This window comes from Manacus vitellinus, unplaced genomic scaffold (assembly GCF_001715985.3).
Source record: "Manacus vitellinus isolate BGI_N305 unplaced genomic scaffold, ASM171598v3 scaffold_61_pilon, whole genome shotgun sequence".
Taxonomy (NCBI): Eukaryota; Metazoa; Chordata; class Aves; order Passeriformes; family Pipridae; genus Manacus; species Manacus vitellinus.
The window spans coordinates 2447852-2463549 of record NW_021940696.1 but is presented as its reverse complement, the minus strand read 5'-3'; the positions used below and the strand labels follow the sequence as shown (position 1 = coordinate 2463549).

The 15698-nt window shown below is 49.5% G+C and overlaps 1 protein-coding gene across 1 annotated transcript in view; it reads right to left on the bottom strand.

Moving 5' to 3' along the window:
* Positions 1-15698, bottom strand: part of SFXN5 (sideroflexin 5) — a 60029-nt gene that overhangs the window by 13869 nt on the left and 30462 nt on the right. The window contains exons 9-10 of the mRNA XM_029963730.1: positions 15609-15694; positions 5635-5752 (exon numbers count right to left, since the gene is read on the bottom strand). Coding sequence (XP_029819590.1) covers positions 5635-5752; positions 15609-15694 — 204 coding nt within the window. The remainder of the gene's footprint in view (positions 1-5634; positions 5753-15608; positions 15695-15698) is intronic.

Genomic DNA, 15698 nt, shown 5'->3' with positions numbered 1-15698 from the left:
CCTTTTCCAATGCTTGACCACCCTTCTGGGGGAGAAATTTTCCCTAATATCTGACCTAAACCTCCCCTGGCACAACTTGAGCCTTTTTCTTCTGCTTCTGAATGAGCTCCTGAGACAGAATTAAGTACTGAAGACTGGTCCCACGGTGCTTTGAGCTGCTCTGGTGACCTGAGGAAGATTCACAGCCAAGGCTGTGATTTGATTTGGAGCAGGGAAGGATTTATCACAAAAAGAGCTCGTGATAAATACCTTGGTCTCCAGGTCTGCTGTTCCCCAAAGCTCACCTCCTCTCCCACTTCTCCTCTTCCACCCTTCCAGGTGCAGAACTGTGTCACCTGAAGGTCAGAACTGGGCTCAACACATTCCCAAACACCACAGGTTTTCCTCTCAAGCCCTACTTAAACCATGCCAATATCCAACCACTCACTGTCATGTAAATCCTGGGCTCAAACAAACAGTTTCATAAGCATTAGAGAAGCTCTCACAGATGACTTCTCCTTTTTAAGTCCATGTGGAAAGCAGAGATACTCCTGCCTGTGTCAACAGTTGCTGTGCCAGAAGAGAAGCTGGATCAGTGCACAGGAGAGGAACCTCAGATGAACCTCTTGACGCTTCCCAAGTCAACGACGGAGCGTCGCCCGTGTGTCAGTGGGAAACCAAACCCTCCAGGCACAGCTTGAATCTTCTGCAGTCTTTGGGAGACACATCCCACTGAGCTTCCAACCTCCTGCCAGGACCTCGTGCCGCTTCTTCCCCGCAAGGAGCTCCTTCCAAGACCAACCATCCATCCCAAGGGTAGACGTTGGCCGGCGCTCCCGGGTTACCAGACTCCCGGGAAGCTGTTCCTCAGGCCCAGAAGCAAAGCAACACCACAGAACTTCTCACTTCTCAAACATTTTTCCCCATGGCAGCTGGCAAATCCTTCCCTTCGCTTCTCATCCAACTTGGACAAAATTACTGCAGAGAATCCCTCCTGCTCCCCTCCCCCCCCCCTCCCTGCTCCTGCAATGCAATCCCAAGGGAGAAGTGGTTTCATGGGGACCCCCTGCTGTCTTGCATCTGATTTCCCTCCTAAGTATGGTATGGGGAAGCGTCTCTAGGGCTATGGCTGTGACCTCCATACAGCTCTTTTGTCAAGTGCCATTTCATTAAAAAATCAGCCTTTTAACTGTGGACACATTTCAACCTCACCAAATCTGCTAATTATTGACAGTTGGTGAAGAGGAGATTTCACTTGTTCCTCCTGTTAAACTGCATCTAATTAGTAATTACTGGTTCACTGTCATCTTTACTGCAATAATCCCACTGCACATTGGCTCATTAACCTTTTGCTTTTCTAAAGCAGCCTGCCAACAAGATGAAGGCTAAAACAGATTGGAAAACAATAGCTCAGCCTTGGATTTTAGGCTGTTTATTCCCCTTGTCCTGGAGATCCAAAAGGAAGATTATTTTTAAGGAAAAGGCTCTCGGCCCAAATCAGATTCCAGAAGATGGGCTGGTTTGCCCTGACCAGCCTCCAACACCCTCCGAACTCTACCCACGGCGAGGGCACCTCAGGACTGCAGGTATTGGAAGGGTTTCTCTGCCATCAGCTCTTGCTCCAGCTCCATTTCTCCCCTGGCTTTATCCTCCTTCAGCACAATCCCACCGGACACGGGGCAAGGCGAGTTTGCAGCCAGTGGGAAGTTCCAACGACGCCCTCGTGGATCCCGCAAATCCTAATGAACGGTCGGGACGAGCGGGGACCAAAGGGTGGGAAAATCAGCGGAGCAAACCCCATGGCTCTTTCTTTTGCTGCTACACTGAATTTCATTTGCACAAGTCCCATTTTCAGTTTGGAACTGTCACAGCTGTTTCCATTGGCAGTGCATAGCTGAGTAGGAGTTGTCAGTGGGGATGCTGTAGGATAAGGCGGTTGGAGAAGAGATTCCCCGGGGGGCATGGGAGGCAGTTGGAGGTTGTGGGCTAAATGCATTAACTACATGTTTCTCCTAAACTTAACAGCAGCGAATTGCTCAATGCATATTTGATGCATTTAGGTACAGGAGTTAACACTGTGTCGGGATGAAGGGAGCGTTTCTCGGCGTATTCCCGAAGATCCACGTCTTGATGGGTTTATTTTTATGAGGTGATCTTCAAACCCACAACGTCCAGAAACAAGCTGTCATTCTGGAGCACCCGCTGCAGAAACCAAAGTGGAATTTCATCTGCACAAAACCAAGGTCTTGCCTACATTAAATATCGACCCAGGAGAAGATCTGGACGCATTAACCTTCCCGGCACGTGAAGGTTGTTCGCCTCCAGAATTTTCATTTGTCTGATGTTGGTGTCTCTGTTTGCAACCAGAGCTGAACTCTGATTTCTCTGAGGTCATCTGAACACAGGAATAACTCCAGAGCAGCTACAGCTGATGTGATAAGGTGGCTGCATTCATCATTTATCTAGCAAAGTTATTAAATCTATTACAAGGCTTCAATTCTGCTTGAAAACTAGCTGTAAGTCTGAGCCCCTTTAGAAGAGTGGATCAAACACAGCCAATCTAAAACAAGCCCTTAATAACAAATCACCTTCTGGTTTTGTTCCCTGACTCAAGGAAAAGGACAATGAATGTGTGATGAAGGGCAGAATTTGGCTCCTTTGCAAGTCCTGAAGGGGTTGGTGCTCAGACCATGATCATATTTTTGGGACAGAACAGGCCTATTCCACCTTGCTGTTAATAATTTGCTCAGTACACCGGCGGCGTCTGGGTCGTGTGGTGTTCACCTGTCGAGGCTGTGGGGACACCAAACACGTGCAGACACCTGCACAGACATCCAGAGATCACTGCTCAAACACTCCAAGTCTACTGAATTCCTCATTTGACAAGCTGGAATCATTGAGGTTGGAAAAGACCTCTAAGACTGAGTCCAGCCGTTGAAGTTCATGGACCAGGGATGAGCACCCAAGAGGTCACACGGTCTGAGAAATGCTCCCTGCAAGGAGACTCGGGTTTCCCATCCCAGACTGCAAAGAAATGGATCTGGAGAGGTTGTTCTGCCTGCTCTGCTCACTTGAGCATCCCCACAGAAACCCCTAAAGAGATTTTAGAGCATGGGAGGAACATCCTTTAAACACACACTTATAACAAATGGAAACATAATGGGAAGACAAGCTGAGAGAGCTGAGGGGGGTCACCTGGAGAAGAGAAGGCTTCATGGAGAACTTAAGAGCCCTTTCCAGTCAGGAGAGCTGGAGAGGGACTTGGGACAAGGGATGGAGGGACAGGACAATATGGAATGGCTTCAAACTGACAGAGAGAAGGGTTAGGTGGGATATTGGGAAGGAATTCCTGGCTGGGAGGGTGGGGAGGCCCTGGCACAGGTTGGGCAGAGAAGCTGTGGCTGCCCCTGGATCCCTGGAAGTGTCCAAGGCCAGATTGGAGCAACCTGGGCTAGTGGAAGGTGTCCCTGCCCATGGCAGGGGGGTGGAATGAGATGGTCTTTAAAATCCCTTCCAAACCAAACCATGATCCCACGATTCTAACACAGATCAGCCCAGGCTGCCTACAGAGAACCCGATTCCTTGGCACCAACAGATGTGAGGTCCAGCTGTGCACATGGAGCTCCCTCCAAAGGAGCAGAGCTGAGCTCCCAGCAGATAATGAGCTCAAGCACCAGCTGTAATGGTTTCTTTTCATTGACATGGAGCGTGGGCAGAGAGCACGTCACCGTGTTTGATCTCCTAATCAGCGCTGATTCATGTTTACACTGCAGATAACATTTCATCTGCTCTCAGAAGGTCATTTTCAAGTGATGCTGAAAGCTTTCAGTGGTGCCTGATGCCTGCAATTTGAATATCCTCTCGAGCAAACCAGACCTTCATTTTCCTCGTGGGCTTGAATTCATTCAGCTCTTAAAATCCACACAGTTTTCCCCTGCTGTAATATCAGACACCACACAGGATGAATTATCTGTCACCCATCAAGCTAAAATTCTAGTGGAAGGTGCCCATGGCGTGGAACTGGGTGGTCTTTAATGTCCTTTCCAACCCAAACCAGTCTGTGATTCTGTGGTTTTGAGGGAATGGTGTCACCTTTGGGGTAAATGAGGTTAGTGTTACCCCCTGTGGTCTTGCTTCCCTGATTATCTTGAAAGGAGACCTCCCAGGAAAAGCCACGGCCACCTGATGGTGGGTGAAACTCCTCTCCCTGGAAATTGCACCAGGGAGGGTTTAGATTGGATATTAGGAAGGAATTCTTCACTGAAAGGGTTGTCCAGCCCTGGCACAGCTGCCCAGGGCAGTGGTGGATCCCCATCCCTGGAGGGGTTTAAAATCCCTGTGGATGTGGCACTTGGGGACATGGGTCAGGGGTGGCCTTGACAGTGCTGGGAATGGTTGGACTGGATGATCTCAGAGGTCTTTTCCAACCTTAAAAACTCTGTGGTTGCATGATTCCATGAAAAGGCAGCATAAGGGATGTTCTATCCCCAAATCTCCTTCCAACAGGAACTTTGGACATGCTCCAGGCACGTACCTTGAGCAGGTGCAAGACCTGGCAAACCTCCTCAGGCTTTCATAACCAAAACCCTCCGAGCAGAACTTGGGATCAGAGCAAAAAGCTGATGGCCAGGGAGCTAAGGTTGAGCTCCTGCCAAAATGACTAACAAACTGTGGATGTATGAATCCGAGGAGAAGCAGGAAAATCACATTGCTCCTGCAACTGGTACTTGTGCAACTTCTTTCTGGAATACTGTGTCTGGTTCTCATGGAAGTGCTCCAAAAAGGATGTTGACTAATTAGAAAAAGTTTAAGGAAGAGCCATATGAATCATTAAAGCTTCAGAAAACACGTCTTTTAGCAAGAGACTCCAAGATTGAGATGTATTCAGCTACTCAGAAGATGAAGGGACAGGTTTATCTCAGCCTGTAGAAGGACAACGGAGAATTTGTAACGTGTTTTTCAGTCAGCAGACAAGTGTACAACAAGACTCCCTGGCTGGAAGTTGTGGATAAACCCATCCAGACTGAAAAATTATGAATTAAGCAACAGAGACACTGATAGAAATTTCTGATCAACTGTTCCAGTCGACACAAAGAGAACTCCAGCAAAGTCCTTCGCTCTGTTTCAGAGAGGTTTTATCACTTTAGAATAATGACCTTCCCTGATAATGTGCAAATTCACAATCTTTAAGCTCCAAACACCAAATGGTCAAAATTAATGGCTTGGAAACAAACACACCTCAGCAATTTGTTCAACTAACTTGGCACAAATGATTTCATTGATCATTCCCTGTTTCCTTGGTTGGTTTTCCTCTGTTCACCCCCCAGGGCTGGGTCTTCCCAGAGTCAGACTAGAAGATGAAAAGGCAGCTCTGGGAAGGTACATCCACATCAAATGGATGGTCCAGGCTCTTGGCTTCATGGACAAAGACTTGTTTTTACTGTGTTGACCCCAAGGAAACACCACTGTGATGGGAGAGGGGCCTTCACCCTCCTGGTGAAGCTTCACTTGAGTGAAGAAAACAGGAACAGACTCGACTAAAAACTGGAGGAGCCTCCCACAGGCATGAGACTGTTTTGGAGGAAGGCACAAGAAGCCCTGGTGTTGGTAACCCCCCCTGAGACCCCCCCCTGCAGTGACCAGACACATACTGACCTCGGACATCTGCGGGAAGAGGCTGATGGCCAAGGGGAGGGCCAGGCCAAAGGCAGCGAGGCACACAAGGCTTTGGACTGGGAGAATCATCCGGGGACGGGACCTCAGCAGGGAAGTTCTGGAAAGGAAAGGCTCTGTTAGACCAGTTCACAGACCAGGTGAGTGCATGGCATCGTCAGAACAGACACTGGTGTCCACCCAGACCCACTGGTCTTGGTTTCTTCACAGAATCATGGAATGGTTTGGGTTGGAAGGACCTTAAATCCCATCCAGTGCCACCCCCTGCCATGGGCAGGGACACCTTCCACTAGAGCAGGTTGCTCCAAGCCCCGTCCAGCCTGTCCTTGAGCACTTCCAGGGATGGGCACCTCTTTCTTAGCAGGTCATGGACAAGTTCACCCTCACACTCTTCCCCCAGTTCAAAACACCTCACACTGGGGTGGGGACCACCCATGGGTGTCACCTGCACTCAGGCCCTGGAGCTCATGGTGAGTGAGCAGAAGGAACCCAGGTCCTTGAGAGATATTGGGAACTTTGTCAGCCCTGCCAGCTGAAAAAGGCACACATGGCTTCGTTAATGGGGTAATAAAGCAGTAAACTCGACAAAAATACCTTAATTTGTTAAAAATCAAACATCTGCAGCCTGGGTGATAAGGATGTTTTAACACTTGCTCTTCCCAGGGGATATTTATGAGTTCAAGATTTGTTAACAGCGAACACTTGAAGATACCTGCAAGGTCAGGTTCTCAAAATGACCGAGAAGTGACCCTCGTGATGCAATTAACACCCAAAAAATGGGACAACGTTTAGCAGGGAGAAGGTGGCATGTTCAATATATTCCAGGATACAGGACCTCAGGCAGTTCATGAATGCTAAGGGGAAAAACATAATTCTTGAGGGGTTTATTCTGGAGCTATTCACCAAAAGGACTCCTGTCATTTGACTTTTTTCCTACCAACCTGAAAAAAAGATGGAAATATAAACTGAAAACTTGACAGTGGGTTTTGTTTGAATATTCAGCGTGTATGAGGAACGTAGAGAGTGAGGAGATTTGCTGATGGGTCATTTAGGACCTGAGGGAAAGGCATGGGGTTGGGTATCAGGAAAAGGTTCTTCCCTCAGAGGGTGGTTGGGCACTGGAACTCCTCAGGGGATTGGTTATGGCACCAAGGCTGCCAGAGCCCAAGGAGTGTTGGGACAATGCTCTGAGGGACAGGGTGGGATTGTTGGGGGTGTCCTCTGCAAGGCTGGGAGCTGGATTTGATCCTTGAGGGTCCCTACCAACTCAGGATATCTCATGATCCTATGATCTAGTTAATCCCTTCCCACTGGGGCACAGGAGCTCTCCTTTGGTCAAGGAAAGCACGACCAGATCACACCGAGCTCTGAACACCTCCGTGGTGACCACTGGGGTTTAACAAGCATTCCCAACCCAACGTGCACCACTCACAGGGTTTCCAGGCACTCCTTCCCACTTCAGGGCACACACCTGATGGGGTTTTGCAGCCCCATCTCCCCGTGCAGCCGCAGGGGGATCAGAGGTTCCCCCCACCCCCCGTCTTCTCCGCGCTCGGCGCCGGCTCCAAACACGCACCTGACGGATTCCGAGGGAGCAGCTGATGTGTGGGAACTCGTTACCCTGCTCCACGTTGTCTGTGTGTCTGAACACTCAGACTCCTCGCCCTTTGCTAGCGCTGCTTGCTGAAAACTGTCTCCCATCTCGAGAAGGTTTGGGGGAAGCGGGGAGGGAAAACACGATCCAGAGCTTTAACTCCTCCGATATCTCAGCTCCTCGCTAATAAGCCATCGAGACGGAGTTGATCCTATCAATTTGTGCTGTGAAAGCCAAGCTTCTGTTCTCCAATATTTCGCTTCTTTTTGTTGCACAGAGCACAATCTTAATCTAAAATTCTCTCATAGAAGCCCAGAAGGATTTTGGCCGAGCGAGGAAAGCAGGAAAACCTTGTTCCACGCTAACAACCACACCATTCAAGACCTGCCATCGATAAGCTGTGATTATCCCTGGGATGCAGAGGGGTAGCTCCTGGAACTGATTTATCCTCCTGCTCAAGCTGTTGTGATCCATGAGAGCCCTCGCTGAGACAATCAGAGGACCAGCATCCCTCGAGCCTCCCCGGAGCACAGTTTAAAACCAAGACATCGCCGCTCACACCACCTCTGACATCTTAATTTGGAAGCCGCACCCTCTGTAATTACTGCCCTGCTGGGCACCTCATAATCACCCAAGTGAAAACCCAACCAATTTAAAATGATCCCCGGTCCAGCCCCCCAGGTGTGACTTCCAGGGGTGCTTCCAGCTCAGGCCAGTTCAAATCACAAGGGCCGACCTCCTAATTAAGAAGAGTTATGGCTTGATGTAAAAAAGGAGAGCGGGCTAATTAACACATGTAGTGCAATGTCTTAATTGGGACTCGGATTCTAAAATTTGTGCGGTTCAGAATAAATGACTCATAATTAGTCAAGAGGTCCACTTTTCTTCTGTCCCCGGGGATCTCTGCTCCCAGTACAGATCTGGGAAGGATATGAAGTTAAATATTGCATTTTGGAGGCTGTCAACTGCAATCCAAACCCCTCTTTTCACCCATTAACCCCCCGCTGGATGGTTCCAAAGCGTTTAATTGCAGAGGATTAGCACAGATTAAAAATAAATAAAACTAATATCTGTTTGTGGAAGGGAGGTTTAGTTTACAGTGCTGTCCTGTGTGCTCTGCCAAAGGGCTGGATCAGGCAGGTGGAGATCTGGACCTTCAGATCCCCCTGACAGCCCAACTTTGGCATCTTCTGAAGCCTAAAGAATCCCAGGGTGAGTAGGGTTGGAAGGGACCACTGGAGGTCATCCAGTCCCACCTCCCTGCTCGAGCAGATTTCCCTGGAGCACAATACTCAGGATTGTGTCCAGATGGCTTTTGAGTATTTCCAGAGATATTAAAACTTGAACTCCTGAACATCTCCAGAGATATTCAAAAAGCAGAAGCAGCAGCCTAATGTATTCACAAGAGCAAATATCCTCTTCCCCTACCAGTAATTCTGCAGAAGAATTGAAGCTGTTTTGGCACAAGAAGAGTGGTTTTAGGGACTGTCACCACACACACAGGTCAGGAGCAACCAGGGTGTGGAGAACTAAACTTTGCTGCTCAGATTAGACAACGTGGGATTGAGAAGTTTGCACCAGGAGAAGGTCCAGGGTTGGAAAGCTGCAGGAAAACAATAGAATCATGGAATGGTTTGGGTTGGAAGGGACCTTAAAGACCATCCAGTCCCACCCCCTGCCATGGGCAGGGACACCTTCCACTAGTCAAGGTTGCTCCAAGCCCTGTCCAATCTGGCCTTGGACACTTCCAGGGATCCAGAGGGAGCCACAGCTTCTCTGGACAACCTCTGCCATGGCCTCTTCCAGTATCCCATCTAACCCTGCCCTCTGCCACTGGGAAACCACTCCCTGTTGTCCTGTCCCTCCATCCCTTGTCCAAAGTCCCTCTCCAGCCTTCTTTAAGCCTCCTTTAGTATGCATATCTTATTGTTCCCAACTAGAAGCCAAATTCTTGGCACCCATGGTTTGTGTCCCTCACAAACAAGTGATCCATGTTTCCACATGGACCTCTGGACAGCAAAGAACTGGCATTTTTGCCACAATTCCCTCCTCCTCTCTCTTTTTCCCTAAAGATCCATTTCTTTGCCCCCTTCAAACCACCCTAATGCCTCTTCTTTCTGCGATCTGCCTTTACAACAAATTTTACCTGGGAGACATTAAAAAGGCAGGAACACACCGGGAATCTACACGGATCCACCTAAAGCAGAGAGACCTCACGGATCCCACTGGAATATTCATGGGTGTCCGTAGGTACAGACACACACACACACACACACACACACACTCACATGCTTGTACAGACAGTACATCTGCTCCGCTGAGACAGTGTGTTGTAGATCTTGTAAATACACCTTCATTCAACTTTCATCACATTGTTCATTAGTGGTTTAAATTTTGCATAATTTGGCAGCTGCCTCTGGCGTTTTTCAGGAGGTACTGTAATTTATTCCATATGGAAGTCAGTCGCTGTACTAAAAAGGAGTTATCGGGTTCAGTGAACCAGAGCTGTATTTGTCTAGGAGGAGGTGTCAGATGCTAAACTAAATATGACAGGAGTCAACCAAAGCCTCCCAGCTGACAGATTCTCTGGGGTTTGGGGAGGGTTTGGTATAAACAGGTTCAAAGCTAATGCAGACATCGCGAGACGCCGGGGACGCCGCGGGGTACGGGAAGAGCTGGAGGCTGGAGCTCAGGGTATCCCAAGGTATCCCAGATTCCTCAGAGCCCAGGGTTCAAAACGGCCCGTCTTTGATGTGCCAACAAAGTTTGGGGTGGTTGTCCTACCTCAAACTACCCCAGTTCTGCTGAGACCCTCCCAGAGCCCATCAGGTCTCTGCACGGGGTGTTCCTGACCTTTCCTCACTCGTTTTGATAGCACCCAGGGAATGGCTGGAGCTGTGCCAGGGCAGGCTCAGGTTGGATCTCAGCAAAAGGTTCTTCCCCCAGAGGGTGGTTGGGCACTGCCCAGGCTCCCCAGGGCAGTGGGCACAGCCCCAAGGCTGCCAGAGCTCCAGGAGGGTTTGGCTGATCCTCTGGGGCACAGGGGGGGACTCTTGGGGCTGGGCCTGTGCAGGGCTGAGGGTTGGACTGGGTGATCCCTGTGTGTCCCTTCCAGCTCAGCACATTCTCTGATTCTGTGATTTTGGGTCATTTGGGGAAATCTGAGCTCTCCCAGTGACCAGTAGCTCTGCTGTCCCACCCAGCCAGGCCACCACTGGCCTCACCACGGAGCATCTCCTGCTCTTGGCTCCAGCCCCGGTGCCCCCTCCAGAGGACACAGCAGATGCAGAGCGAGTGAGGTTGGGGGATTTTTGAGCTTGATTGACATAATTAGAGGAGCAGTTTCAATGTTTACTCTGGAAACAGCCACAGCAGTTTAAGGTGTCACTGCTGGCAGCTGTTGAGTCACAACAAACTTCAGCGAGGGTTTAGCTGGACGGAGAGACTTTGGAGGAAAAGCACCTTTGGGAAACATCCTGCACACGCTGTCAAAAGGAGGATATCTCCAGGGAAAAGTCAAGAAAATGAAGGCCAAGAGGGCCTCCTGCCTCATGCACGTTTCTGAAGTGAAAAACACAGTTTAAGCTGAAGAAAATGCCCTTCCAGCAACACAAAACTGTGGGCTGAGCACTGGTTGTCCCCCAAGAAAATCTATTTTTTGTGGTTAGGCTGACTTAGCTAAGCCAGAGCAGCTCTGGAATGTTGATCCAGCCTGAGAGCATCCTAATTTTCTGAGCCTTACAGGAAAACAACCCTGGCAGCTGCCGCCTGAGGATGCTCTGGCAGCTCTGCCACAAGATCAGGATGATCTGGAGATGAAGAAAAGAGTAGAAATGCTCCTCTTTTGTGGGCACAACTGTTCTGCTCCCTGTTTCTCTCTCAGCTCCTGCCCATTGCCAACAATTCCAGCTTTGTCTCTCTTCCACCAACACTGCACAGACAGTTCCAGGGCCTCCTCTAGTCCAGCCTAACATACCCGAGCTCTTGGACCTTCTGCTGCTCTTCAGACCTTCCAAGAAGGTCTTCTTAACTGGCCACTTAAAATAAACTTTTTGAATGCTGAAGGGAAAAGGAGGGAGGGAGTTTTCCAGGAATCTGAAAACCCCTGCTGGGAGCACAGAGAAGGTTCCTGGAGGGGTGAGAATCCCCCCACCAGGTCACCCTGTGAGGTAGAGAAGAGGCTTTAGGATAAGGAGGTAAGAAGAGCTCATGTCCTTCAATCTCCACTCAAAGATCACTCAAAGTGGCCACAGCAGATGTTGATGACGGACTGAGCTTCTCCACCAGCCAAAAATTCGGGCTCTCCCACCTCAGAACTCGGCCTACAGGTGCACCTGAGGCTGCAGTCCCACAGACCTGGAGTGTCTGTGCACAGACCAGCTGCAGGATGGGCTTTAAGTCTGGAAGGAGCGGGAAGCTGGACAAAGACTACCGGAAAAGTCTGGGATGACGGCCGGGAGAAAACCGCTCCACTTCCCGAATTTCGTCGTGACAACCAGACAAAAGGATTCACGGGACACAGGGATGAGAAGTCCGACTTCATGCAGCTGTCCCCACATCCCTGTGACACGGGGGCACTAATGAATTCCCACTGTCAGCCCCATCCCAAAGACGAGTCGCCTCCACCTCGCCGGTGCCGCGGAGCCGCTGTTTTTCCCCATTAAGAGCTGCCAACGGGGATATTATTTATAAAACTTCAATGAGAATACATCTGCACAAAATAACTGACACCGTGTTCCCTGCATGGCATATGCAGGCTCAAAATAAACATTGATTCTATATGTTAACTGCTTCCACAGAGCGTCCAAGCAGCAGGAAATGCATGAAACATGGGGGGAAGAATGGAGCGCTGTGGAGCTCGGCAGTGGGAGGTAACATTGAATTCCTTGGAGAGCAGAGAAGGCGGCCCTGGGAGTTAAAATACACAGCAGGCAAAGAGATGAGAGGAGCCAAGAGAGCTGAAAAAAATGGCACAAGAGACGAGAGAGGCAGCTGGGGGAGTTAAAACATGCAGATGGAGAGATGGCTGAGAGAGAGGAAAGACCTGGATCCAAGTGGAAAGACGGCGACCAGGAACTGGCCACTTAAAATAAACTTTTTGAATGCCGAGGGGAAAAGGAGGGAGGGAGTTTTCCAGGAATCTGAAAACCCCTGCTGGGAGCACAAAGAAGGTTCCTGGAGGGGTGAGACTCCCCCCCAGCAGGTCACCCATGTCCAGCCAGGCTCCAAGGCAAGGCGGGAGAATCGCTCCCATCCTTCCCCACAATCCCAAATGCAAATGGCTTGGGAGGATCCAGATTGAGACTTCTGATTCCAGCTCTCCAGCCTCCAAATAATGAGCCATCACACTCTCCTTTCTCCTTTATAGACACTGTAAGGATTCCTATAAACACATGGATAATGCAGGCCTGGATGTCATTCCCATGGAAAACGCCCTGGTCGAACTCAAATCCCACTCAATTCAAAAAGTTAAACTTTTCCTCAAATGCTCCAAGTCGTTTTTGTTCCCAAAATGAGGTTTTACCTCTGACTGTGTCCTTAAAGATCTGTGAGGCAACACCTGCACTGTGAATCCCTCAGGGGTGGACAGGGATGTTCTCCACGTCCCAAAGGTGCTGCCATGTCTTCCAGGGACACCACCACCTCCACCAGCATGTCCAAACCACACCCCACTCCCTATCCCTGCTGTTTCTCACTCTCAGCCTTCCAGGAATCCAAAGATATTTGATGGAAAATCAAACAGGAGGCACGAAGCTCTGGGGAGAATTCAGGCAGGCAAAAGCAGTGCCCAGATATTTTTATATCCACCGAGCTGCATTGGGAAGGAAAATATTCTCTCCCAAACCCGAATTAAGTCTTTCTATTAGTTAAAATGAGGATTTTTTTGGAGGAGAACCTCCTGCGTGTCCACAGATAAAAACCAGTTTTGATAAGGTTTGCCCAGAGCATGGGTGCATTTAGTAAAACTCTTGTACCAATACAGGAATTTAGGAGACCCCCGAGTACAAAAAAATGTCATTATTAGTTTTATTTTGCTCCCAAGCACAAAGCAAATTTTCCTCTCGGTTTTTATTTTGTGCCAGGTGAAATTTTACTCTCAGTTTTACTTAACCTTGTGGATGCTTAGGAAGACCCAGGATGGTCCCTCAGTGTTCCCTCTCAGAGACAATGATTTAACAACTCAGGGACCAGTTTTCTACAGTATTTTTGCATATAAAGGGTTTTGTCTGTTGATAACCAGAATAGCAAAGATCCTCTGAAGCCATAAAATGGTTTGTCCTTCATGTGGCTCTTTTTTGGGTGGTTAGATGGGAACCTCAGTTCTTATGACTTTGAGTAAGCCCTGAGTAAGGTACTCCAGAGGAACCTCCTCCAGGAGAAGGAATGGTCACTCCTGAGCACCTTCCCAGCAGATCCTGCTGCTGGATCATGGCCTGGGGGACCCTGTGGGTGACAAAGGGCCTCGGGGCAGGAAAGAGATTTTGCCAAGGAGGAGAATGAATTGAAAATCCGATGTTTTGCACAAAATCAGGAGGGGCTGGAATCTACTCCTCATCCCTGTGTGTCTCCAGAAAACGTCTCCCAACTCTGGTTTGCAGAAAATGTTGCCAAGACTGTGCCCTGATGAAGGGAATCACCACAGTTCTTTTAAAAAGGAGAGGAAAACAGCATATTTTGGGCAAAAAGAGCCGAAAAACCTGAATTTACAGTTCCCAAAACAGGGTTTGTTGCCTTGTTTCTCCTCACCCGCAGGCCAGGGGAGAAATTAATACTGGTGAGAAGCTCTGGGTGCTGGAGGGGTACCAGCCTGTATCTATATTTTTAAATTTACATGTTCCAAAATCAGCCTCCGAATTTACAGAAGGAGCCCCGACCCTTCTGCTAAGGAGAGAAAACCGCCCGAGGGTGATTCCACGAGGATAAACAAAGCTCACCGAAGGTCTGGGTCACTCCCTAATCGTACTAATTGTTATTTACTCTGTCACCCGAGCCACTAACAACAGATTTGTTTAAGGAGAGCCTCCAGTTGGGACAAAGGCAGCAAGTCCTTTAGCATCCCCATCTTTCAGTGGGATAATCGGTCTCCAGAGGCCGGGAAGGGGATCCCCATCCCACCCCACGGATCGTTCACACCTAATGAGCCGCTGATGGGTGTCCGCGGGAGCCACAAGCACCCAGCGGCTCCAAACAGGCTCACAGAATCCCTGGGATGAAGGAAATGTTGGAAAGCATGGTGGGAGAAAGGCTGATGGACAGGGAAATTTGGGTTTTTAGCTATTAAAACCTCTGCTGTGAGACAACTGAGCAACCTGGGATAGTGGAAGGTGTCCCTGTTGGAACTGGGTGGTCTTTAAGGTCCCTTCCAACCCAAACCATTCCATGATTCCGTGATAACTGGGCGTGAAATAATAACCCTGCCCTCTCCTTCCCCCTGTCCAGGCACTGCTGCTCCACAGACACATCTGCCAGGAGAGATAACGGCTTAAATAGTGATGGAAAACAAATTTCTGCTGAGTATATGAAACATTTATTCTTCTTTGAGGAACAGCTGAGGCCACTTGGGTTGCTCAGCTGCAGAAGAGGAGACTGAGGGGACATTCATTGGGGTCTGCAGCTTCTCCAGAGGGGTAGAGGAGGGGCAACCTCTGCTCTGTGTGAGCAGGGACAGGATTCAGGGAATGGCTGGAGCTGTGCCAGGGCAGGTTTAGGTTGGATCTCAGGAAAAGGTTCTTCCCCCAGAGGGTGGTTGGGCACTGCCCAGGCTCCCCAGGGCCGTGGGCACAGCCCCAAGGCTGCCAGAGCTCCAGCAGGGTTTGGCTGATCCTCTGAAGGACAGGGTATGATTTAAAATAATCACGTCAATGTAACACTTTAACAGCTTTGACAGTGGTTCAAACTGATGGAATAATAAAATCTTAATAAGAAAAAAAAGTCTTGGGTGGACTTTGAAGAGAGACCTTGTCCCTTGTCACCCTTTACAACTCCCTGACAGGAGGGTGGAGCAGGAGGGGGTCGGGCTCTGCTCCCAGGGAACAAGGGACAGGAGGAGAGGGAACAGCCTCAAGCTGTGCCAGGGGATGTTTAGGTCAGATACTGGGAAAATTCCTTCCTGGAAAGGGCTGCCCAGCCCTGGCACAGCTGCCCAGGGCAGGGGTGGAGTCCCCATCCCTGGAGGGATTTAAAATCCCTGTGGATGTGGCACTCGGGGACAGGGGTGGCCTTGGCAGTGCTGGGGGATGGTTGGAGGGGGCTTTTCCAACCCAAACAGTTCTGTGATTCTATAAAACACCAGTGAATGACACCCACTGAGGATCTTTTACCCCTTCCCCTTGCAAATCCCTCCTTCACCCCCAACACTTACTTTTCCAGTACGGACATGATAATTGGAGGTAGAACCAGTATAGGCATGGGCAGGACCACTCTGGTCAGGGCTGTTTCCAGCAGTGCCTGC